The 26,655-nt window shown below is 47.4% G+C and overlaps 3 protein-coding genes across 4 annotated transcripts in view; all 3 read right to left on the reverse strand.

The window, feature by feature from the left end:
• Nucleotides 1-10,770, reverse strand: part of ABL1 (ABL proto-oncogene 1, non-receptor tyrosine kinase) — a 94,619-nt gene extending 83,849 nt beyond the window's left edge. The window contains exon 1 of one of the 2 annotated variants that reach the window (XM_070430434.1): nt 10,057-10,764. In XM_070430434.1, the coding sequence (XP_070286535.1) occupies nt 10,057-10,192 (136 nt within the window). In that variant the 5' untranslated portion in view covers nt 10,193-10,764. Of the gene's footprint in view, nt 1-10,056 lie in introns of both variants that reach the window. The other variant, XM_070430436.1, reaches the window with a different exon arrangement.
• A 33-nt stretch (nt 10,771-10,803) lies between these two features.
• LOC139020683 (uncharacterized) lies at nt 10,804-11,677 on the reverse strand. The gene has a single exon (XM_070430437.1). It carries the CDS (start codon nt 10,915-10,917, stop codon nt 10,819-10,821), a length of 99 nt encoding a protein of 32 aa, XP_070286538.1. The 5' UTR covers nt 10,918-11,677; the 3' UTR covers nt 10,804-10,818.
• Nucleotides 11,678-12,838: 1,161 nt separating this feature from the next.
• On the reverse strand, nt 12,839-24,705 carry EXOSC2 (exosome component 2). Its single transcript, XM_070430438.1, has 9 exons — nt 24,583-24,705; nt 23,242-23,343; nt 21,297-21,342; nt 20,974-21,063; nt 19,905-19,970; nt 19,168-19,236; nt 17,875-18,051; nt 17,166-17,294; nt 12,839-16,420 (listed from the first exon to the last, which is right to left on the reverse strand). The coding sequence occupies exons 1-9, from the start codon at nt 24,702-24,704 to the stop codon at nt 16,340-16,342; spliced, it is 882 nt and encodes a 293-aa protein (XP_070286539.1). The 5' UTR covers nt 24,705; the 3' UTR covers nt 12,839-16,339.
• Nucleotides 24,706-26,655: the final 1,950 nt, after the last annotated feature.

Raw genomic sequence — 26,655 nt, forward strand, 5'->3', positions numbered from 1 at the left:
ACTCCCCATACCTAGCGAAGTGTGTGTAGAGGATGTGTTCAACCAGTATCTACTAAGTTAATGGTGGTCACACTGCTAGGAGGTGGTAAGCTGGGTTCCGAATTCATATAAAACCATGATTCACCCCTGTCTCCTATTTGACTAGGAGATAAACACAGAGGAGGAAACTGTCAAGGGACAAAAGAACTCCTCTACAGTCTGGGAAGATTTGGTTTACCATACACTGTCACGCTGTCAAGCCTTACTTGTCCAGGTCCCCTTTATTTATTTGATATTCAATTTGCTGGGAGTACGTTCTACTCTTTTAAAAATAGAATTTTAGCCACAAACAAGTAGAAATTTAAAAATCAATTCTGGAATTCCATGAGATCAAAAATGTCAAATTTCAACAGTGATAAACATTTTTCCACATGCATTTCAAAGAATAAGCATTCAGGTCTGTTATCAAAGAATCCAGGCTGAAATCTAGAATTTTAGAATTAGAAACCAAAATGTGGAAGTCATTTTCCCCTCGCTCCGGGAGTGAAATGGAAAATTTCCTATCAGAAGTCATATAAGTCAGAAGGAAGGGAGGAAGAACAGGAGGTATGAAGAGCTGTGCTACTGTTTGTTTGATATTTTTTTTCCTTCTACAGAAAATTGCAAATCTAACAGCAGGGTGCTCTATTAGGCAGGCAGCATAAAACTGCCAAGGCACCACATAATGAGAAGGTTCCAAGGAAGGGACAGTACCCTTCTCACCACCTTACCTTGTCCTTGCCCACTTTGTCTCCATAAAAGCAAAAACATTCAACTCCCAAACTTCAAACACAACTTTCCCATATGCGCGCGTGCACGCGCGTGGGTGTGTGTGTGTAATTTGCTTGCTCAAAATTTTTTTAGGAATAAGGATACAAAAATAGAGACTGTTTCTGTACATAATGGGAACTACCAGAGGGTTACAAACGACAGACTGCATTGTAGAGCAAGGGCTCTGGCGTTCTTTCGTAACCTTTAAAATAGGATGTCAAGGCCTCTGCATAGAGCCTAGCACAGAGAAAGCACTCCAACAGCAGCTATACTAGGCAAGGAACATATGACAACTAGAGGCCCGATGCATGAAATTCATGCAAGAGTAGGCCTTCCTTCCCCCAGCTGCCAGCATCGGCTTCCCTCTTGGACCCGGGAGCCAGGCTTCCTTCCGGCACCTGGGACCTGGGCTGCTCTTGCAGCCCTGGCTTCGTCCGGAAGGACGTCTGATCTAATTAGCATATTACGCTTTTATTATTATAGATACCTGGTGTATGTCTAAGATGCGTTATTTATATGTAACTCATCACCTGTGAGTCAACAGCGTACTTCAGAAGAGATGGAAGTCCTTCTTGTTGAAATGGGCCTCAACTTCCAGCCAGTAAAAAGTTTTCAATACTGTCATCAGGGCTTCTCAGAAGTACATTAGGAACGTGCACTGGGTAATAACTGAAAAGCCATGTGTGCATCCCATCTGACTCACTGCTGAGTGTACATCCTCCAAATGACACCCACCACAGCTGCAGCACGTAAGTGGTAAAAAGCATCAATGCTCCGCACAAATGGTCATCCTTTGAGTTCAGCCAAAACCAGAGACAACCAGACAACATACATGACACTGAAACTCTGGTGGGCCTAGGAACGAGCCTTGCACCACAGCAAAGAATTAACACTATGGGGCAAATGCCCAGCTTCCTCCCTTTTGACAATTGGTTTGTGAAAGGCACAAGAGTTCCCCGCTAGACAAGGTCTGAGCAGATGTACCACAGCCCCCACAGCACTGGTGCTACGCAGTGGCAAGTAGCTGTGGAATAACCAACCCACTTTATCCCTTTTCTTAAGAAATCATCCTTTCACTACGTTTTTCTTATCTTGCTCGTTTTTCTCTGCACTCTTTTGTAAAGGCCTGAGGACAGGTGTGGTCTTGCCTCTCCGGTACAACCCATAGGTCTCAGGGTAACTGGTATTCCTGCTCTCCTCCCTCCACCACATTTTCCTTACTTTGCGTGTCACTTTCAGTAGGAGAGGATTAATTTTCATTTGAACAGGAATTAAAGAAGCACTGATCCGATCATGCTGATTGAACTTCAAATTACTTTCTAAATCAAATCTTCCTTGATTGAGTAATTTACAGAAATGTATGTTGTTTTCATAAAGACAATGTAGCTATTTTATTATTTTTTAATATATTTTTATTGATTTCAGAGAGGAAGGGAGAGGGAGAAAGAGATAGAAACATCAATGATGAGAATCATTGATCAGCTGCCTCCTGCACACCCCCTAATGGTGATCTAGTCTGCAACTGGGCATGTGTAAGAATTGAACCATGACCTCCTGGTTCATAGGTTGACGCTCAACCATTAAGCCACACAGGCCAGGCAATAATGTAGTTAATTTTTTTTAGATCTTTATTGTTGAAAGTATTATATTCCACCCCCTTTTTCCCCATTGGCCCCTTCTAGCCTGCCCCTACCCCCTGTCCCAGGCCTTCACCACCCTATTGTCTGTGTCCATGCATTATACCCATATTTTAATTAAACTAAAAAAAAAAAAAAAAAAACAAGGCCCTGAACATTTTTCTGGAAACACTATGCATTTAGTTTGACTGACAAGGGCATAATCATGAATTAGACAATGCCAAGGAGCATGTTCATTAAATGTCACAAATCATAGCCTAGCCAAAGTAACATAAAGCTACACAGTGGGCTTATTGCTAACATGTCACACAAACAATATACTTTTCTTGTATTTAAAGAGCCCTGTTTTCACTGCCAAACTTTTGAAAGGCTCATATATCACCAAAAAAAGAATATATCACATTTCTCTAAGAAAAAAATTTTTCTTTAGATTGTATCCACTAAACAATAGATTTTGTTTTGAATGGGAGGGGGAAGTAATCACTATGCTATATAATAAAAGGCTAATATGCAAATTGTTCCCTCAGGAGTTGAACCAACCAGGAGTTTGACTGCTCTCTATGACATATGCTGACCATCAGGGGGTGGCACGGAACGAAGGAAGGCCCCAGCTGGCAGCCAGAAGGCCTTGATCAGCCCTGATCACTGCCCAGGCCTACGCACCCTACCCATGCACAAATTTTGTGCACCAGGCCTCTAGTTACTCATAATATCATGTTATAACTTTTTAAATTACTTTTAATTGATTTTTAGAGAGAGAAGGAGAGAAAAAACAAACATCGATTTGTTGTTCCACTTATTTATGCATTCACTGATTAATTCTTGTATGTGTCCTGACTGGGGATCAAACCCACAACCTGGGTGTATCAGGATGATGCTCTAACCAACTGAGCTACCTGGCCAGGGCATGTTTTAACATTTTTATGTTAAGATAAAAATGCATTCATCTTTGTCCAGACAAATCACTTCATCCCAGCAACTACCTCAATTATGCTTCTCAAACAAAATAAACTCTCCAGATGTACTAATAATGATGAATTCTTAATTTTCATTTTTCCTTGTTAAAAATACCTACAATTGTTGTTGTATTAAATAACTTAATATATTAAAAGTGATTGGACCCTGACTGGTATGGCTCAGTCAGCTGGGCATTATCCCACACACAAAACAGTTGCCAGTTAGATTCCTGGTCAGGGCACATGCCCGGGTTCCAGGCTTGATCTGCAGTAGGGGGCATGCAGGAAGCAGCCAATCAATATTTCATTATCACATTAATGTGTTTTTTTCTCTCTCTAAAAGTCAATTTTAAAATCTGGACTAGTGCCTGAGTATAGAAAGCACTAACAAATGTTACCTGTTGTTATTACTAGCCTAGATAAGGAAAGGCAATTGAAAGAGAAACACTATCATGACATTTCTTTCCCCTTAGGCAATGTTCTGACTATCTTAGGTAGGAGGTTCTTTGCATTGGGACTGATTTTTTTGTTTTCTTCCTAATCCACCATCATTCCTCAAGAATGGACAGGTTCTGAGGTCAAAGCTATTTGAACAGTGGCCACAGCAGGCTTCAAGGAAGACTCGAACTGAGCTGAGTTTTTCACCACTCTGCTCCCTGGGCAGCAAGAACCAGCACTGGCATTCAGTAGACTTTACAGCTCTGCCTCTGGCTGCCTAGCAATGCAGTCTGCAACAATAAAAGCTCCCTAAGCCACAGGTCCTGTGTTCTCTAAACACGGCCTGGGGCTTAGCACATTAACTTGAGGTGCCAAGTGCAGGAACAAGCCAAAATCTAGGAGAAGCAGGAGGGCTGGTACTGGCCAATCCAGTCCATCACCTAGAAGAGGCAGCAGCAATGACTAGGACACACTATCTCAGGACTGTCCTTCAAGGCAATATAAAGACCTTATTATCTCTAACAACTGATGTTATCACAAGGTCACCCAACAATATACCTTGGGGATATGATTGTTCACTGTGGTAGGAAGAAGTAAGGTTATCTTCATAAAACAGGATTTTGCCAATTTTACAAAACAAAACAAAAAATGTGTGAAAGTGGTTTGAAACTAAAGAGCAAAACAGATATAAAGAATTGGTAGTATCATTTGTCAATGGAAGCTGCCATTTTTCTTTCAAAAAATGGGAGATAGAAAAAACTGATTAGGTTAAAATGTATTACTTTTTCGATAAAAACTGGTGGTGCAAGTAATAGTCAATTCAAATCAAAATGGCTTAAACAATAAGGGAAATGTATCACGTCACCTAATTCAAAGTCCAGAGGGGAGGTGGCTGCAGCAGCCCCAGCATTTCAGCTCTAGCCTGAGGCCAGCTGCCCTCATGGCTTCCGCTGGCCTCCAGAAGCAAAGAACCCCAAGCCCAACACAAGAAAAAAGGCCTATGCCCTAGCCGGTGTGGCTCAGTGGATAGAGCATCGGCGTGGGAACTGAAAGGTCCCAGGTTCGATTCCGGTCAAGGGCACATGCCCAGGTTGTGGGCTTGATCCCCAGTAGGGGGCTTGCAGGAGGCAGTCGATCAATGATTCTCATCATGGATGTATCTCTCTCTCCCTCTCCCTTCCTCTCTGAAATCAATAAAAATATTTTAAAAAAAGAAAAGAAAAGAAAAAAGGCCTAGATTTCCATCAGACTGAAGCAGTCTGGGATGCCTATGACTGGCTTATGCCAGTGATGCTCAATCCAGGCTGCCTGTTAAAATAACCGGGAAAGTTAAAAAAAAAAAAAAAAAAGATACAAAAACAAAACAAGGACACACTTGAGACACTTGCAGACCTTATGGTCAGAGTGCTCTCCCTTTGCAACAGTCCCTCCCATCCTTGCGATCTTCCTTTTGAATGAAGTCACTCCTTACTAAACAACGAAACAAAACACTGAGGCACAGGCATCTCCCCAGACAAGTTAAGTCGATCCCTGGAAGTAGGACCTGAAGTACAGCCAGGGCTGAAAACGACCTACTCAGGACACCTCGAGAGGCTGGGGTGGGGTCGTTCCTTGTGAGACACAGGGGGGAAGAGCCGTTACCCTGCACAAGTGCCTATTTAAGTATCTGGCACACAAAGAACCCGGTGAGATGGTTCACAAAAAGATAAATATATGTGTTCCTTCAAAATATTAAAAATGCTCAACCTCATTCATAAGAGAGCTACTAATCAGAAACATACTAAGATGTTATTTCTTATCAGATTGGTAAAAGTCCCAAAGTTTGACAACACACTCTCTTGGCTAGGCTCTTGTGCATTACCAGCAATGGGAGTGTAACCTAGTACAAGACGGAAGGGAACTTGGAGTAATATCTACCAACCAGTATCCATATCAATATCTACTACTATTAGTCTACAAAGTCACATCTACCTACTAATAAAAATTACAAATGCATTAACCCTCTAGCCCAGCATTCCCACTTTTAGCAAGCTCTCCCACACCTAAACTTGCACAAGTTAAAATGACAGATATAAGGTTATTCTTGCAGCACTGTAACAGCTCAAAAATGTCCAGAAAGAGGGGACTAGTTGAAAAATTAATGACACTTGCAATATAGTGGGGTACAATGCAGCCGTAAGAAAAACTAAGATACCCATATTCCCATATGGAGAGATCCTGAGGATATATTGAGTGAAAGACAAAAAAAGTAAAGTACAGAACAGTATATACCGTATGCTATCTTTTATATAATAAATGCATAATTGCTTGTATTTGAAACACACACACACACACACACACACACACACACACACACACAAACCCCACACTGGAATGCTAAAAAAACAAACCATCTCCAAACACCCAAACACCAACGGGTAAGAATATTCAATAGACTATCAAAACCATGATGAGTTCCCGGGCAGCATGGCTCAGTGGTTGCGTGTCAACCTAAAACAGGAGGTCACGGTTCGATTCCCAGTCATAGGGCATGCAGGAGGCAGCCAATCAATGATTCCCTCTCATCACTGATGTTTCTCTCTCTCTCTCCTTTTCCCTTCCTCTCTCTGAAATCAATAAAAACATATATATATATATATAGAGAGAGAGAGAGAGAGAGAGAGAGAGAGAGAGAGAGCGCGCCACACCATGCAGACTGATCTTCAACTTCCCTTTTGCCACTACATGGACATCTTTCAGTATTAGTACTTTACAGTATGTTGATACACATCCTTATGTGCCCTCTTTATAAACTCTCTATAGCAGCAGTTCTCAAACTTTTTTAAATATATTTTTATTGATTTCAGAGAGGAAGGGAGAAGGAGAGAGAGATAGAAACATCAATGATGAGAGAGAATCACGGGTCGGCTGCCTATTGCATGCTCCCTACTGGGGATCGAGCCCGCAACCCTGGCATATGCCCTTGATCGGAATTGAACCTGGGAACGTTCAGTCAGCAGGCCGATGCTCTATCCACTGAGCCAAACCAGCTAGGGCAAACTTTTTTTTTCTCAAGGCCTCTTTGATACTCTGGAAAATTATTGAGGACCCTGAAGAGTTTTTGTTTATATAGCTTATATAGAGCTTATTTATATAGCTCATCATTATTTACCATACTAGAAGTTTAAACTGAAAATTTTTAATTATTCATTTAAAAATAAATGTTTTTGTTATAACTGGAAAATAACTGTTTCAACCTATTTTTAGATAACTGTAGATATTCTTTGAAACTGCACCAAAACTTGGTAACTGGTAGTTTCCTAAGGTTATCTGTAATGTAGAATCTAAAACTGTATCAATGAACTTTTGTATTCTGTTACATAAAAATTCATTGGTTCATCTTGCACCTTGAATGAATCTTTTACCTGTATGTAATTTTATAATATCACGTTGATCATTTAGAAAAGAGTGATTCACTGAATTATGTAGATCTTCCAAATAACACATTTCATTATAAGACTAGAGGCCGGGTGCATGAATTTGTACACCAGTGAGGTCCCTCAGCCTGGCCTGCGGGATTGAGCCAAAACCGGCTCTCCGACATCCCCCTAGGGGTCCCGGATTATGAGAGGGCGCAGGCCAGGCCAAGGGACCCCACCAGTGCACGATCGGGACCCAGGGAGGGACGCGGGAGGTTAGCCAGCTGGAGAGGGACGGCGGGAGGGCTCCAGGGCATGTCTGGCCCATCTCATTCAGTCCGGATCGGCTGGACCCCAGCAGCAAGCTAATCTACCAGTTGGAGCACCTGCCCCCTGGTGGTAAGTGCATGTCATAGCAACTGGTCGACCAGTCGACTGCCCCCTGGTGGTCAGTGCACATCATAGAGTCTGCTTGACCAGTCGACTGTCTGCCCCCTGGTGGTCAGTGCACATCATAGCAAGCGGTTGAGCAGTCTCAGCATATCATTAGCATATAATGCTTTGATTGGCTGAACAGCCAACCGGTCAACCAGACACTTAGCATATTAGGTTTTTATTATATAGGAGGATATCAAAATAGCACATTTATAAATATTACCACCAATCTCTACAAAATAAGATTATTTCCATGGAGGGGCGGGGGGGAGGTGACATATGTAATATTCTTTGTAATACTTTAAGCAATAAAACAAAATTAAAAAAAAAAAAAAAAAAGATTATTTCCACAATCTATTTTTTGCTGGAAAGCTAAAATTTTATCTTTGGCAACAGATACTACCAGTTGTTTTCTTTGAAAGATTCCTTTACACGTTAACTCTGAATAACCATTGTCAGTCGTAGTTTTTCATCATAGTTTCAAGTAAAAGTGACAGTCCATGATACAAGCACTAGTTCAGCTTCCAACTCAAACAACTGCCCCCGTGCTCTGCCTAGAGATAATCAATACACAACAGAAAAGTGCTATGCATTCTTCCCATTTCATCCCATAGGATATTAAACACATATACACAAGGGTCAAGAGTTAATAAAATTAATAGTTTTTGCTACTTCACCAAGGACATTCTTAAGTGAAAGCCCTTTTTTTTAACTATGGGTGCACAGCATGCATACATGGCTACCAGTATACTAGTAGTTTGGTACCACAGCCTTGATTCATGCATTACTTTTGCACCATTCATGCAAAGAGTACAAATAACATCTTGGTATTGCATTAATATGCAAACAGTTTTAACCCTGGACCCCCAAAGGGGTATATCAGGAACATCTAGGGGACTACACTGTTCTATTCCAGGTTAGCTTCCCAAGAGTGAGATTTTACTGGGTCACTGCTATGTACATTTTAAATTCTATGTTTGGTCAAAGCTCTCCTGAAATCTGAACCAATTTTCCTATTTCACTAGCAATTTAAAATGTAAATAATTCACTTTACAAATGCTGAATTTGGGAAGCACCAGAACATAACATATTACCATATTTGCCTGTCTAAAACCAATGCTAAAATATAACCAAATGTTTTAAGGCAAAGTAAAATCCAAGTACCCAGAACATTTAGATGAGGTGGATATTTTTCTGTAAGTAAGTCAAACCTCAACTGTCAAATGCAAGTTCACTGAACAGAGACCTTTGTTTATTGTAGTCATCCACTGTTAAGAGGTATTTATGGTTGAATTTTAAAGTTTATGTTGCTTGCACACATCTTTGCTTATAGGATTGGTGGGCTCAACCAATATCTATAATAATAAAAGCGTAATATGCTAATTAGACCAGACATCCTTCCAGATGTCCTTCCGGACGAAGCTGGGCTGTGAGGGAAGCCTGGGTCCCAGGTGCCTGCTGGGGGCCGGAGGGAAGCCCAGGTCCAGGGTGCCGGGGGAAGGAAGGCCTACTCTTGCACAAATTTCATGCATTAAATTAAAATTAGTTTTAATATAAAGTACCCAGTCTGAAAAATGTCAGGCTGCAAGTGTACAAGGAGGACCCTAATTAATTGGTTCGTGGTCCACTCATTACAAACATCTTCTAAGCTGACACTGACTTAAAACTTCACACAGAATTACTAGAAGTGAACAGTGTAACATGTACTGTCAGAACTCAAATGCCAACTATGTCCATAAAAATGTCAAAGACAACTTTTTGGCCCCAAATGTCATCTGAAACAGGGAGAGTGGAGGAGGAACTTTCACTGCATCCATGGGAAAGGATTACCCCTGGTATAAAGTAAAACAAGGAGAAGCTGGGTAACCATTCATATGCAATGCTGCTTCCCTGCCTGATTTTCCCACAGCAGCTCCCAAGTGAGTACTTGTGCCTGAAGAGGGCAAGGATACGGGTGCCAGCGGGGACCTGCGATTCTGACGCTTTGGGGAAGGACTGACAAAAGCCCTCTGTGGATACAGTAGCACAGGCTCTGTGCACCTGCGGGGACCAGCCCAGCCTCAGGTTGGAGTGGAATCGTGGACGGCGGATCCTGGGAAAGCGCTGAAGTCCAACCTCCTCAGGAAACTGGGAGAGTGAAATGGCTTGTCCAAGGTCAACCGACAGCCGGTGAGAGTCAGACAAGAAATAAGCAACTCAAAAAACAAACAAACCACTGAATAATGACGAACCGTCACCACGCAACTTTTTCTTCTGCAGAGAAACCAGGATAGCTACAGTAACAAGTTTTAAGCAGCACAGGAAGGAACCGACACCGGCGCGGTGGCTCCCGACCCTCATGCATGCCTCCCCCGAGCTGAACACCCAGGGGAAACGGGCCCAGAGCGCGGGGCAAGCACTCACCATGCTCCACAAACACATTGCAGGGGGGGCCCCCGTGCCTGGAGGACTCCTTCTTCCCTGCGACCTTGATGAAGTGCAGGGCAGGCAAGCTCGGCCTCCGCTGGTCCCCAAGCACTTTTCCAGGCTGCTGCCCCATAAAGCCAGGACGGGGCCCCTTTCCGGAGGAGGGTCCACCACCTTTCAGACGGGCCCGCGAGCCGAGGACGACAACGGCCCACGTCCACGTGGGACTTCACAGCCACCGCCTGTCCGCGGGCCGGGAACTGAGGTCAGTCACGGGGGGGACCCCTTCCCTCACCCCGCGAGGGAGCCGGCCGCCTGCAGGCTGACACGTGTCAGCAGGGGGTCCGACTATCTTCGCGGTTTGTCAATCCGAAGTCATGGCAATGCCCCCCCAAAAAGTTTCCTGACTGTTCTGTGCCTTTGTACTGGCTGAATAGCCGACGTCTTTCCAGGAGAAACACCTAAACCAGGAAGATTCGCCGGAGACGCGGGAAAAGGGTCGGTGACCCCCGAGTCGTTGCGATGGTTCCCACACATCAAGGAAATGTCCACCGTCTTTGGAGGCTTCCCCGGAACTTTCCCCGTGGAAGTCACCCACCCGCTCGTTTCTTCTTCATCTTTGGACCAATTTCCTGCCCAACCAGCTGCCGCGGCGGCTTGTCGACCCTGCTCCCCGGAAAAGGGCCCGCACGGGGCGCCCCGACTTCAGCGAGCGCGCGCCCCCGGCTCCGCGGAGGAGGAAGGCATGGCCGGCAGCTCCTAAGTCCGCTTTTTAAACGGCCGGTGAAACGAGTCCAGACTTTTCCTCCGCATGGAAGTTTGGGGCAGGGCTGGGACGAGGGGGGCCGTCGGTGACATTGGGAGAAGTCAGGGCATGAAGAGGCTCCCGGGAGCAACCTGGGGGAGGGGAGGCCCCCTGACAGCAGGGAGGGGGTTTGAATGGGGGGCGCGGGGGGCTCCGAGGCCAAACTTGGGGCTGGGAGTCGGACGGTCGGACGCAGGGGCGGCTCGAGGTGAGAGGGTGGCTGCCGGGCGCGGCGCGGGCGGCTTACTCGGGCGACGCTCCTCCGCCTCAGGAAGCCGGGCGTCCCAGGTCCAGGGGGGAAGAGACCACCCCCGGGGTCCCAAAGCCGGCGCAGGGCGGTGAGGGACCCAAGACTCTCGGGGCTCCGCAGCGGGGAGGCGGCGAAGGGGGGAGGAGGCCCGGCCGCCCCGAGCCCGGGGGTCTCTGCCCGAGACACCCCCTCCCCCGGCCCCGGACGTTGCCGCAGCCGCCGGGCAGTCACATCCCCCGAGCTCCGCCGCGGGGCCCAGCCGCCCCCCGCAGGTAGGGGCCGTGGACAACGGCGGTGATCCTCAGCCGCAGGACCTGGGAACCGGCTCCAGCTCCGGCGCTGCTCAGGAACGGACACTGACCCCCGCGGCCGCCATGATGGATTACGAGCCGCTCCACAACGAGGCCAGGCCCCGCCTCCGGCCCCGCCCCCAGCGGCGTCCGGCGCGCGCCTCGCGGGGACCGGGACCCTCCTGGCGCCGTTTTCGCGGCGCCGCCGCACCTTCCGGCTCTGCTCTCCTTGCCCGCCAGAGCCCGCCCCGGCCCAACCTTTGAAATAGGATTTTTCCGAGGGCAAGGTGAGTAGTAAGGAAGCACCCGCCTCCCCTGTCCCACCATTGGTCCCCGAGAATCCGGGTCATGTCTCCCTCCTGCGTCCTATTGGCCGATAAGGGCAATAAAGCTAGAGCTCCCAGCCAACCGTTTTCGGCGCAGCCCGCAGGGCATGTCGGGAGTTGTGGTCCGTAGCTTTCCCCCCTGTCCGCGCGCACCCGCGACTTCTTGCCCTCTGCCCAGGCTCCTGAGTTTCGGTCCCACCCTCCTGGGAGCGGGTGGACTCTAGCCGGTCTCGCTTGGGGCTGGCCAACGACTCCCCTGCGAGGGTTGAAAGACCCGCGAGGAGCCAAAGCAAGGAGAAAACTACGGTTTGGATTTTCCCAGAACCGGAGTTGAATTACTTCCTTGAGGCTCTTTAAGGGAGAAAATTTTGCTCGCTCCTGGAAACCAAGGTTTTTGGTGCCCACTCCCCGACCCTAAACTTCCACCTTTCCCCCAAGAAGCATAAATATTAGAACTAGAGAAAAATAAATGACTGGAAAGCATCCGACATATTGCTAGAGAATTCATTGTTTCTTTGGGGCATCAGGAGGCTAAGCCAGGCGCAATCATAGATGCTTGAGCGGAACCTTGACGATAAAAACTCATTTCACAGGTGTACATGTATTCACATGAAAACATCCACTGTGTAAAGCCAAGAAATTGTGCGGACTGTTGGCTACCAGGCCTACAGAGCTGACCAATGACCCAGACACAAACCCACACCTGTCAGAACCCATGTTCTGCAACTAAAAAGCACCTTGGTTCCCTACCCTTTACTCTCCATGTCTCCCAAGGTGCGCCTGACCAGGATATACCCATTTCTAATAGGATCCACTCACCACAGCGCCTACTCTACACCAGGCACTGCTATGCTTTTCATACACAGTATTATCTCATTTAATCCTCACTAGAGCCCGATGAGGCATGAACTAGTCCCCGTTATACAGCTGGGAAGAGCTTCAGAAACGTGACTTACTCAAGGTCACTTGCTTAGTATGTGACAAAGTCACGATTTGAGTCCAGTTGATGTTGCTCCAAAACCCATGGTTTTCCACTGTGCCACTCAGTATCAAATAACAGTTGGCCTAATTAGACACTGATTTTTTAATAAGTTGCTACTAATATTAGGGGGAAACCACAGCCAAATTACAGGTCTTACACATTATCTTGTTATATATTTTGGAAATATTTGTTGGCTTGGGAAATGGTGTTTTTACATAGGCTTCAAGAAATAGTCACCTGGAGGAAGTGAATTGTGAAGCACATGAAAGAAAATTTGTGCAGATTCAGAGCTGGAATTTATATTCAGATGTTAATTGGTTTAACTTTGCTCTGTCACAAACCAATCTGGCTGACAAACTTGGTCCTGGCTTGTAGACCACTCTTAAAACTTCAAGACCTGTATTCATTTATTTACCCATTATCTCATCCTGAGTAGTACCAACCTAATTTTTCTTTTTGGAGACTTGCTTTCTTTTTATTTCTATTCCTGTTTTCACAATTTCCTGCTCATCTTCATTCTTCATTCTCTAGTTTAAAAGTGGGCAATCAGATAACTCTTTTTAATACACATTTCTTGAACTAACAATTCATTCAGGACACACATTTATTGAGCCCCTGTGTATCAAGCACTGTTCTAGGGGCTAGGATACAATACAGGGGGGTAGAGGGGAGATGACAACTCATCCCTGTTCTCCAAGAGCACACTTGGAGGGAATGACAGGAAATAAGCAAAATGAGTAACAATCCAAAGTATGTCTTAATGCTGGAATAAAATTTCTAGACCCATTTCTTTCACAATCAGTCCAGCCCATTCTCTGGATTGCTCTGATACCTCTCTAGAGCTTAAAGCTATTCCTCATTCAGTTGTTAATGGGCTTAATCCAGTCTTATAACTCCCTGAATCGCTTTCTTCACTTTTAAGTGGAGTCATAACTGCCAACTTTACAAGGTTATCAGGAGGATCAAATGAGATCTTGGTTTTCCACAAAGATTGAAATTATGCTTTATTAAAGTCAGTATAGAGGTCAGCTGTACTTAACCTAAACACTTATCCCAAATCTCCATTTCCTACTTTAACCATTTTCTAATTTTAGGTGAGCCCCAAGCCCAGGCTTTAATTTTAGAGATTGACTATACTTTTTCACTCCGTGTATAACACTGCAGAATATTTTTGAGGACTTAAAACTAGAATCCAGAGCCCAGGAAATCCTGACAGTAGATCCACCAAGTTGCTAAAGGGCTTCAGTACCATTATAATTCATCTATCCAGTGGTCGGCAAACTGCGGCTTGTGAGTCACATGCGGCTCTCTGGCCCCTTGAGTGTGGCTCTTCCACAAAATACCGACTTCTGCACATGGGCCACGAAGCTTCAATCGCACTGTATGTGCGCGCCCGCACGTGGTATTTTGTGGAAGAGCCACATTCAAGGGGACAAAGAGCCGCATGTGGCTCATGAGCTGCAGTTTGCCAACCACTGATCTATCCTATTCCATTCCGTTTATTCCATTTCTTCCGCCCGCTGGAATAGTACATTTAACAAGGGCGCCCTCTAGTGGGCCACAGAAAATAACTACTGAAGGCGCTTTTAGCCTTGTTATTTCTACTCTGTAGGTAACCCCCTTCAGCAGATACTGAATGAACAGCATAGGTTGGCAGCTTGAGAGAGATCATTGAGAAGGGTAACTTCAACAAACTTACATATGGCCCTGGTTCAAACCAAACCAAACCAAACCAGGGACTCGGGTTCCCATCTTTTCTTATTCCCTTCTCTCAAGAGGCATATGGCCTGGCCTGTGTTCTCAAAAATTCTATAGGCTGTTGCAAATCTCAAAGTTGCAACAGCCTATAGAATATTCAGTTGTCTGCAAACTCCCCAAAACAACTGATACACTTGGAACAGAAAAAGAATATGACTTTTTAAAAAGCTATTGAGTATTATAAACGAGAAATATACCCTTTATGCCTGGCTGATGTGGCTCTGTGATTGAGTGTCGACCTATGAACCAGTAAGTCACTGTTCAATTGACTCCACAACGGTGACTTCTCCGTCAGGGAACTTGCCTGGATTGTGGGCTCAATCCCCAGTAGGGGGTGTGCAGGAGGCAGCCTATCAATGATTCTCTCTCATTATTGATGTTTCTCTCTCTCTCCCCTATCCCTTCCTCTCTGAAAATAAAAATATATTGAAAATATATATATATGTGTGTATGTATATGTGTGTGTGTATGTATGTGTGTATATATATATATAGTCTTAATTCAACAACAGCCAAAACTGTATTTCAAAATTTTCAAAAACAGTATTCCATGTTACTCCCATTGAAACTATCCTAGGTTTAAATTTTACTAGGTGAGCCAAGTAGAGTAGTTAAGGCCTCTGGCAGAATTTAAATCTGCTATGCCCTCCTTCAATTGTACTCAGTTCTCAAGTATTACAAAGAACACAAGAACAGAAACAGTGCCTTTAAACCATTTTTTCGACATCAGACAAACCAATGCACAGTAATTCTGGCATTTCTTAGTAACTCAGCATCTTGCCCTGGCCAGTGTGGCTCATTGGTGATCTCCGAAGCTGGGAGATCACCTCTCGATCAGTAAGGGAGACAGGCTGCTGGGGGATGCCGTACACTAACAGGTGGCAGGTTCCATGCCCAGTCAGAGCACATACCCAGGTAGGGGCAAATGTGGGAGGCAACAGATCGACATTTCTCTCTCACATCAGTATTCTCTCCCCCTTCCTCTCTAAAAATCAATTTTTTTTAAAAAAAAGTTAATGCATTGCTACTTTAATTATAGGAGGAACATCCAAAATATTCATTCTATTACCGATAATTCAACTTCTTACAAATCACCCTCAATGGCAGGACAGAATAAGGCAGGCTGGTGTGGATGCACTTGAATCTATCACTAGAAGGAACGTGTGAAGGGAAGATTCCAACCCAGCAAAAGGCTGCTTGGTTAAGTTTATTCTTCAGACTGCTGGGTTAACTTTACTAGCTATGTTCAGTGTTGTACTTGTGCTGCAGAGGAAGTGGGAATGGAAGCCAAAACAGACAATTTAGGGTCAAGGAGCCATTTTTGTTGTTGTTGCTGCTTTATTGATTTTAGAGAGAGGGAGAGATAGAAACACTGATGAGGGAGGGAGACATTAATCGGCTGCCTCCTGCACGCCCCCTACTGAGGACCAAATCTGCAACCTGGACATGTGCCCTGACCAGGAATCAAACCAGGGACCTCTTGGTTCATGGGTCGATGCTCAACCACTGAGCCATACAGCCAAGCTATAAAGGCAATTTCTTGAGGCATTGTGCTTTGTGAAGTGATGGTTAAGTAGAAAAGGAAAGATTCTTCGTATTATTCCAGATGGGAGTCCACTTGGAACACTGCGTACTTTTAAAGACGCAAAGCCACCCAAGTGCTGGGATGTGCAGGCAGCCCAAGGGGCCAGCAGCGCAGTTCACCTCTCCCAGGTTTCGCCTTCGAACAGAAGAAAGCAGGTCTGTGGCTGGAGGCAGCCCAATGTAGGTCCATGATGAGTTTCGGAGCCACACACGGAACTACAACTCAGATTCTTCACTTTCAAGAGCTGCTCTGTCAGGCACAGTCCTGTCCTTCAGACACCTCTGCCTAGCCCTCCTGTTCTAAAAGTCTCTGACGTGTTTCCATCACAATTTCTTCCATTATTTCTGGCTTTAAGATGTCTTTAATCTGAAAAAGAAAGGAAAAAGTGTTTATTCAGAAAAGAAACCAACCACAGCAGACCATCAAATCAGGCCAAATGCAGAAAGCAAGCATGGTTAACATAAGCCTTCTATCTTTCTTTCTATGTTTCATTTATCAGAGGCTAAGTATTACAGGCTATGATCTGCTAGAAAACTCTCTGGGATACAATTGACAAGAATAAGATAGGTTTCCAGCACTCACTAAAGAGAGAGCTGAAATCGGAATGGGCAAGATGAAGTCCAGAGGGCTGCTGTCATACCTTCATGCCCCAAACCCTTCTACTGACACTAGACCAGCCGTGGGCAAACTACGGCCCGCGGGCCGGGTCCAGCCCGTTTGAAATGAATAAAACTTAAAAAAAAAAAAAAAAAAAAAAAAGACCGTACCCTTTTATGTAATGATGTTTACTTTGAATTTATATTAGTTCACACAAACACTCCATCCATGCTTTTGTTCCGGCCCTCCAGTCCAGTTTAAGAACCCATTGTGGCCCTCGAGTCAAAAAGTTTGCCCACCCCTGCACCAGACACTGAGACTATTACAAGTATCTTGGGGAAAGAGCTCCCAGACGCTCATTAAGGCTGTCCACCGATCGGTTCATACTGCTGGACATGGCAAAGGCATCTGGAGGATGTGCTTGCCATCACCGAGTAAACACTGGAGCCAATGGATAAATATGCAATACCTGCTCCCAGGCCAGTGAGGAAAAGGGAAGCCCTGGGAGGAGTACCTGATGTGGAAGGGATGCCTCATAGCAATACAGGATGCTGGTATCATACAGCATCATCCTCTGAGTTACCAGTGAGACGATACAGTTCCGAAGCCGGGAGATCACCTCTCGATCGGTAAGGGAGACAGGCTGCCGGCGGATGCAAAGGGAAAGGGGAGGGAAATAGAAACAGGACCAAAATAAGTGAACGGTCACAGCAAACCACAGAAATCATTTATAACTCAGTTATCACTCTGAGACTCCAAACCAATCAAATGGCTAACTCCAAGCAGGATTCACAAAAATGGCTTCTTGCCCTGCCCAGTGTGGCTCAGTTGGTTGGCATATCATCCCAAACACCGAAAGGTCACTGGTTCTATTCCTGCTAAGGGCGAGTACAGGAAGAACCGATCGATGTTTCTCTCTCTCTCTTTCTCCCTCCTCCGTCCCCCTCCCCTCCCTAAAACCATTTTAAAGCATATCCTCAGGCAAGGATTTTAAAAAAGAATGGCTTCTTCAGTGGCTCTTCGTTCAGCTACTACCCTACCACTGTGCCATCTGTCACGGACCTCATCTCTTCAGAAAGAGGGCAATACAATGTTCACGAAACACTTCAAACTAACAGACTACAGCAATAATATAGTTAAACACAGCAAGCCCCACCCCCGGCAGCAGCAGAAGGGAGACCGCGCACCACTCCATCCCGATGGCTACAGTGGTGTTCACGCACCTCCAGGTTTGCAACGAAGCCCCCTGCATCCTCTTCTTTGTGCTCAGGTGTCGGGTAGATCCAGATGAAGCCATTGTTACCCAGAATCACTGAGGCACCACAAGGCAAGTCATGGAAGTGAGTCTTCTGCCGCTTCACCAGGGAGGGGGAAACCTGGACCAAAACACCCTGACCTAGCTAGAGAAATACATCACAAATTAGGTCACTGTGGGATCATCAGCGAGGTGAAGGAAAAGCAGATTACAGAATGCATGTCCTAGTTATAGTGCAATCAGAGTCCTTCTTGTTAGTAGCTTGTTGCTGGTCACCCATCTGCACATACACAGTAATTATTCAGAGAGAACACTTCTAGGTGCATAGGTTGCTGACATATCCCAAGAGAAGGTGACTTTCAATATCCTTCTCTACCACTGTCCTTTGCAATCATCACCACCACACTCTAAGCCAGGGCTGGTGCGCTGGCTGTTAGAGAAGCTGCAGCCAATGAGGACCTGGCTCGAGTCTCTTGTAGGCCAAGGAGCACTGTTCTGCTGCACCTTGACCCCGACCACCTATCTTGCCCACAAGATGTGTAACACTGGGCTAGGGGACCGACCAAGGGTGCACATCCACCCCTGGTTCTGACAGGACAGCCCAAATCCCACACCCGGCTGAGAGAGGGTCCGCAGTACCCAGGCCCAAAAGGTCAGCGCACGCAGGGCAACCAACGTGGCTGGCTATATCACTCCATTAAGGGAAGGAAATGAAAAGGTTCATTCCGATAAAGCCAAGACACTAACAAGTCATAATTTGTTTTGGGAAGTAAGCTGTCATTTTAAAAAATAGCCTCAATAATGTAACCTCATAGAAGCAAAGCAGTAAAACTTCATTTAGAGGCTCAAGTGAACAATCGTTCCCAGCGATAATATCCATTTTATTGATTAGACATTTGTCTGAGTTGGACTGTCCTGTTTCATCAGTCCGAGACTTCCCTTTGTTCCACGGCTGCCTCTCAGCCCTGGCCCAATGCAGAGCTGCAGCAGCCACTGGGAGGGAGGAGGGAGCAGACGGCAGGACCTCAGGGTCCTCGGTCATAGGGGCTCCCGCCAGAACAATCTCGTCAGTAAAAGAAGAGTAAGAATTGTCATCCACCACAACGCTACCGGCCCATGGCTGCGTGAGGCAATCATTAGACGCCAGCCTGGAGCCCTACCTTCCGGGGCTCTTCAGGTCGGAATCCCAGAGCGCGCCGAGGATTCGGAAACAGACCTGAAGTCTCGGTCGGCAAACAGGAACAGCCAGGGCCCAACTTACCTTTCCGTATTTCAGGCTCCTCGTGTGCAGGGAGACAGCTCCGTCAGAGAACACTGCCTGCACCTCAGCCTGGCCAGGGTGATGAAGGAACACACGTTCTTCACGCCATCTGCATCCCGTGTCCCTGCCCCCCTCCAACCTTCCCTCCCACCCAACAGTCCCGCTTGGCAGTCTTGGGCCGGGAGGACATCGCTGTGACCCAACCTCTCCCTCTTACTTGTCATGAGTATCTTGCTATGAACAACCTTTCCTACTCCCTGGGATAAAAGCTAATGTCATTAAGAAAATGTGAGTCTAGCTTAAAGCACAGGCCACCATTAGTTACAGGACCCAAAGAAGTGACTTAGCCGCCCAGATGTGAACAAGAGCTGGAGCAGGGGTCCTCAAACTTTTTAAACAGGGGGCCAGTTCACTGTCCCTCAGACCGTTGGAGGGCCGGACTATAGTTTAAAAAAAACTAAGAACAAATTCCTATGCACACTGCACATACCTTATTTTGAAGTAAAAAAACAAAACGGGAACAAATACAATATTTGTATTTGCATGTGGCCCGCAGGCCGTAGTTTGAGGACCCCTGAGCTGGAGAGTCCACCTGCGTGAAGTACTGGAGCAGGGCTGCGGCAGAGCCCTTGACACTCCATCTGGGACTCGGATGTGTCTCCTGTGGGAGACACAGTTTAAGCCCCACTTCCCAGCCCCACATAAGCATAGAGGCTGCAGTGCACGGTGCAGGATACACTGATGAGGTCCCCTTCCTGCAAGAAACCTCTCATGGCCAGCTCATCCTCTGCCGATCTTCTCCTCTGAAACACACACAGGCAGGACGTTACTAAGTCAGCTCCTACAGAAGGGCCTCTCTGCTTCCTTTTCCTCACTCGCTTCGAGATCTCGGAAAGCAGTCACAGCACCCAAACACCCGTGTAGGTCACCCGTGCCCCTCAAGGAGACGAGAGCAACAACCACTTACAACCTTCCCACGGCTCTTCTCCTTCTCCCTCCTCGGAAAGTATTCAAGCTCCGGACATGATATTCAGGACCTCCGGATACAGCCCAGCCCCCTTTCCCAATGACCTGCCCAGGCAGCCCTGCCCGCTCCAGCAGGACCCGACCGCCTCCAGCCTGTGTCTTTGCTCACACATTCCCCTTCCTCTCAGATATCCTGAGTTCATCCTTGAAATTCTATTCATCCTTCAAGGACCAACTCTAGTGCCCACCTTTCCTGAGTTTCCTTCACTGACATTAATCCTCTTTCTGTACAATCCCACACTCGTTTGTGCTTCGACTGCCAGGTATTTGGATGTTATCGCACATCCCTGGCAGTCTGTAAGCTTTCAGGAACACAATCATGCCTCCTTTGTCCTGCACTCTCCACAGAACCTAGCACAGGGAGGAGGCAAAGGGAAACCATGGCATTTTACAAAAGGCTGCAGTTGCCTGGAGTAACCCAATGCCACCCAATTCCTGGAATCGAACCTAAATGCAAAACACACTTTTCAAGGAACACTTCTGTGCAAAGCTGATGTTCCCAGAAGGAAAACGGTTAGTACCGAGCCTGAGAGCTTCTTTTTCCAACTCTCTTTTGGGGTTCCTCCCCATGGACACTCCGGATCTTACTACACCCCAACTGCTGCCTATGTGGGGAGGCCTGGACCAAGTGAAAAGCCTGCGTGTACATCGGGCAGCAAACTTCACAGCAGATCAACAGGAGTAAACGGGGCCACCCCGAGGTAAAGCAGAGTCCTCTGGTGGAGCAAGAGACCCAGAGCTCCCGGCAGCAAAGTACACAGGCCCAGCTGCAGCCCTCACCAGCTCTCCTCCTGGAAGGTTCATGGATGACAGAAGCAAGACTGAATCCAGCCTGGAGTTCGTCTCCACCTTCCACCTCTTCTGCTGAACCTAGAAACAGAAAGAAATTCCACACCTGGACACATACTCCAGGGACAAGACCTCACAACATGAGCGACCAAAATCCCCCAAATAACAAGCCAACTGTTTACATCTCAGGTCACGAGCAAGAGCCGAACGCAGTGACTGCTTCGTTCACGTAACTGCACACAGAATGCCTATCCCGCTCATTAAGTCACCAGCTTGCTTTTACTATGTAAAGACCAAGATGACAGCGACTTTACCTCTGTGATCCTCCCCACTACGATGTCACCCACTTCACCATTGTATCTGAAAGATAAAACAAATGGTGATCCATCAGTGGACTTTAGTACAAAACCAAGCACTACTTGAGATTTCAGTTAAACAGGATGAGGGCCTTGAGTCGGTACCACATTTAGTGATTTCAAACAACTATGCTGTTGGGACTTATTCTCAGGCACTGATCACTTCCAACATTCCTAGAGTACACAGTCTTCGTTAACTATTCTCAAGCAAACATTTACTACAAGCAGTTCATGAAGCCTGAACCTCTATATTGTCAACTACACGGCAATGATAATGGGATATTTTATCATGGAATACCTTCCGGTGGGCTACAGAACACAGGCGGGTTCTGCATCAGCCAAGGGAGGAGAGAGGAGAGTGAGACCACACACCCCTCAAACCCGTCTACCCACTGCCTCCCCCACCCACTGGCTGCTCGTCCCGGCCCCTTTGCTAGCTCTTCACCCCAATCCCAGTGACATGCTGAAGGCTCTGTCTCTGGGCCTCTTCTCTTTCCAGCCCACACTCACCTCTTTGTGAGCTCATCCAACCTAAAGGCACGGGACTGTACCATTCCCCTGAATTCCAGACTCCAGGCAACTGCTGGCTTCCCAGCACCTCTAATAGGCATTTTCAAATGTAACAGACCTAAAACAAAGCTTCCCAGCAGCCCCCCTCCTCCATCACAAACTGATCCCCTCCCAGTGTTACCATCTCAGTAAATGACAACTCATCCTCCAGCTGCTCAAGCCAAAAACCTTAGGATCTTAAGAGGAGTTCTTGAAAGATAGAAATCTCAATATCAGTGTCTGTCTGTCTGTCTCTCTCTCTCTCTCTCTCTCTCTCTCGAACAAGTCCAGCAAATCCTGGCTCTACCTTCAAAATATACACAGAAAATAAAGGGCATCCCACTTGGAAAGGAAGAAGTAAAGCTATCTTTACTCACAGACATGGTCTCATATTTAAAAAACAACAACACTGAAAAATAAAATATCCAACACCCTTTCATGATAAAAACACCCAGGACACAAAATACATACAGAATTAATCACTCTCCACTTAACTGCTACCACCTTAGTCCAAGCCACCATCCCTTCAGCTGGTAAGACCCCTCAACTGTCTCTGTAAGCCTGTCCCTGTCCCCCTGCCGTCTCCCCACAGCAGCCAGAGTGATTTTATCAAAACAGAAGCCAGATCATGTCCTCCTTCTGCTCCACCCGCTCCAGGGGCTTCCTGGATTACACAAGTGGAAGTCAAAATGCTTCTCAGGGCTGCAGGGCAGGCCGACCACCAGCTCAGCTCCTACTCTCCCTTGCTCACTGTTCCAACCCCAGTGGTCTCCCTTCTGGGGCTAGCCTACACTGAGCCCTGTGCTAAGTACTTTACATGCACCTTTTCAATGGACTCTAATAAAAACCATAGGAGCGCCCTGGCTGGTTTAGGTCAGTGGATAGAGCATCAGCCTGTGGACTGAAGGGTCCCAGGTTTGATTCCAGTCAAGGGCACACGCCTGAGTTGCAGGCTCGATCCCCAGTAGGGGGCGAGCAGGAGGCAGCCGATCAATGATTCCCTCATCACTGATGTCTCTCTCCCCCTTTCCCTTCCTCTCTGAAATCAATAAAAATACATTAAAAACACACACACACACAAAAAAAACGAAGGCGCTAGGTTGTGATATTACCCTCCTTTTACAGAGGAGGTAACAAAGGTTTGGAAAGGCCAGGCAATGTGGGGAAATCTTCAAAGCCCACACTTTCCTAGCCACCTATGCATGTTCCAAATCGCAGACCCCCAGAATGACAGGGCAGGCGGGGGGGGGGGGGGGGGGGGGGGGGGGGGGGCGGGGTGTAGGGCGTGGCAGAAAAGGCCTGGCTGTGCAAGGTGGACGCCACAAGACAGAGAATACACACCTTTTGCTCTCACCTGGTTTTCAAAGCTTTCACACAGATCAACTTGTTTACTCTTTCCACAGAACCAGCCACAGATGCAATAAGTTTCTCTTCCCCCATGTAAGTCCCATGGCCCCTGTTGCAAGAGGAAGACACAAAGGATACCAGGGTAACACTTGAGATGCGCTCTCCCATTGAGAACAATGTATTCCTCCAACTAACAGGTTCCTCCTCCCTCCGAGCCTGGCTTTTCTGCGATTGCTCTCTGACTAGCACACTTGCTACTCTAGAGAGCTACATGGACATCCCTCTCGTCTCACTCAGGTCTACACAAATGGCACTTTTCCCATCAGGCCTACGCTGACCGCCCCATTTAAAATCGTCACCTACCCCACGGCTACCACCCCCACCATATTCCCAACCACATGCCACTTCGTCTGCTCAACTTTTAATTTTTTTCCCCACTGGATTCATCACCAAACATCCTGCATAACTTGTTTGTTGTGCTTATTGTTTATCATGTCTCTCCCGGTTAGAATATAAACTCCACCAGATTTCTCAGGATCCAATAAGCTCACACTAAAAGGTGAACGGGCAATTCTGTAAGTGCTGTACCCTTCTTAGATGTGCATGTGCACTTCTCCTCCCCAGCAAAAAAGAGGAAACACCACCAGTATTTATCTATGATGGTGGTATCATGGTGGGCTTTGCTTCTTTACATAAGGATCTTATTTAATCCTCGTTACCCTATCAAATAGTTACTGTTATTAGCACTGTTTTCCAGATGAGGAAACCGACTTTGGAGAGGAAGTACAATTCATGGGATGGCAGGACTGGAACCCACACTGTCGGACTCAAGGGCCTGCCCTCTTAACGACGACATATTGCACGGCGCTCAGCTTCGAAGGTGCATATGTACTTGGGTGCGTGTAGCACAATACACGTGTTTGCCTTCAGCCCAAACAAGTGCTGATTCCGAAATGGTGCACCTGGCTGAGATGACGCAGGCGGCGGAGGAGGGGGCCCTACCAGGAGCCCCCTGTCCCCCCTAAGGGGCCCCTGCTCCGAACCCTCCCCCTTTTCCAGGTCTCCGGCGAGGAAGGCTCAGAGACCTCAGGCCGAGGAACCAAGATCCCGGGCCAGCAGAGGACGGGAGAGAAGGGCTCCAAGGATCTGGGACAAACGCACACGGGGACACACAGGATGCGGGGAGCAGCAGCCCAAGGCCTTATAAAGCGGGGATGCTCGTGAGATGCGCTCGGGGCCCGGCGGGCGCTTTATCACCGGGGACAGGGGCCCAGGTTGTGGCCAGCGGGACACGTGCCGAGCCCTGCAACCGCCCTTCGTGGCCCCGAGCCCCCAGGTCCCCACGCACCGCATGAAGCCCGTGTCCGTGGTGATGGTGTCCCCCGGCACCACCAGGTGTTTCTTAGTCTCGCGGCCCAGGCTCTCGCTAAGAGGCTTGCGAGCGACCGGGAGCCTCATCTCCATCGCCATCTTGGCGCCAATGAATTGCGCAGGCGCGACCGGGCCGAGAGCCGCGAGATCTCGTTCCGCAATTCCCAGCCGACGCTCGGGGAGGGGGCGGGGCCTCGGAGCAGCAGCCAATGGGAACTCGTGCTCTGGCGTCCATGATCACTATTGGCAACAGTTAGGCTCACGTTAAGGGAAGGAGGGAGCAGCATCGCCATTTTTACTACGGGAAGCCTGCACCTGGGTAATAAAATCTCATGTAGGGTGTTGGACTTCTTGCCAAATCGGCCTCGCAGTCATCGTCCAGTTTATGGTTTTCCAGGGTCAGAGATAATTGAGAAATGGCACTCTGAGTTTCCTTCCAGCTCATTGTGTGAATGAGCGCAAAAGGACACTATGTGGACCGAAAGAAGAGCCCGCTTTTGTGCTGTTCCTACTAGTAGTGCCGCCAGAATTCCACATCACTGCCGCCCCGTGGGGCCGGCTCAGCACCCACCATCATCTACACCCTTCCCCTCACCCTTGCCCTGCGTGGTTTATAGCATTCACACCAAACCTCAGGGAATTGGAGAAGATCATTCTTCAGGCACATGGACCCTAAAGAGGATTGAATGAAATAAGTTGCGTCAGTCCTGTGCACTGTGTTCACAAAATCAGGCTTGCTGCCTCCTGAAGACCCATAGACTAATTGTTTGCTAAATCTCCAAAGAGACAGCATTTCTTTCACCTAAAGCTCATGACTGCGAGTGTGAGAAGGGTCCATCTGTTGAGTCCAGCCTCGACCATAAGAGGGCGGTAGTGTCCTTTGAGCCGGCTAGGGAGGTAGGCCTGGGAGTTCCAGTTGACCAAGGAAAGGGTATAGTCTTCACATGATTCAGTTTCATCCTCGGAGGGATAGACATAACCTTAATCCCTCCCATTCTTACAGCACTCGCATTTACAGAGCCTGTTACGATGGCATTATGGATACTGTTTAGTCTATTTTGGCAGCTATAACAAAATATCCTCGGCTGAGTGGCTTATAAACAACAGAAATTTACTCCTGACAGTTTGGGAGTTTGAGAAGTCCAAGATCAAGACATTGGCAGATTGGGTATCTGATGAGGGTTCGCTTCCTGGTTCATAGATAGCTGTCTTTTCACTGTGTCCTCACTTGGCTTGAGGATTGAGGGGGTCTCTGTTAGACACTAATTGAATTCATGAGGGCTCTTTCCACCTTTCCCCCTTGCTCCTCCGCCTCCTAATTGACCCCACTGCTTCCCCGTGTGGCCCTGCGTGCTATGCCCTGCCTCCAGATTCTAGGGAATTGTGAGTATAGCAAATTTTTCATGACCAGATTCCTGCCGGCTCATCCTTGTACCTCCAGCAGGGGGAAATGTCTGCAGCTGACTTATCATATGCATTTAGGCTGCAATTACAGCCTATTGACACCAGGTGGGTTCTGGTCCCTGTGATCTGTAGGGTGGGGGTGGGGGAGAGTGCTTAATGCTACCACACCCATTTGGTTAGATGCCTGGGTGAGGGCTGCAGTGGGAGGATGGTAATGCCAGGGGCCACCAGAGGCATCAGAAACCTAGGGGTGAGGTATCAAAGCAAAGGCAAGGTTTGTGATGGGAGCAGGAGGAGGAGAATCAAGGGTGACTTCCTCCACGGGCCCCCCTGGAAGGAAACCCCAGATGGGATATGCAAATGAATACATTAAATGTACATTTCTGCCCATGCCTCCACCTGCTAGGGTGCAGTCCCCCAAAGTACGGGGATCTTTGGGAGTACACACCTGAAGCTCCAAAGGGGGGTGGCCTGTGTGAGCAAGTGTGCATTCAGCGGCTACAGTTGTGTGTGTATATGTACGCACGCGTGTGGCTAGATGAGGATGCCAGTAGCCTGAAAGGGTGACACCCTTATGGCTGGCGTGTACTGGAACACAGGTGTGAACTCACACTGCCCGGTGTCACACGCCCCTGGAGGGAGGAGC

This window comes from Myotis yumanensis, unplaced genomic scaffold, assembly GCF_028538775.1.
Source record: "Myotis yumanensis isolate MYYU_CA2020_CCGP unplaced genomic scaffold, mMyoYum1.0.hap1 SCAF_12, whole genome shotgun sequence".
In the NCBI taxonomy this organism is placed as follows: Eukaryota; Metazoa; Chordata; class Mammalia; order Chiroptera; family Vespertilionidae; genus Myotis; species Myotis yumanensis.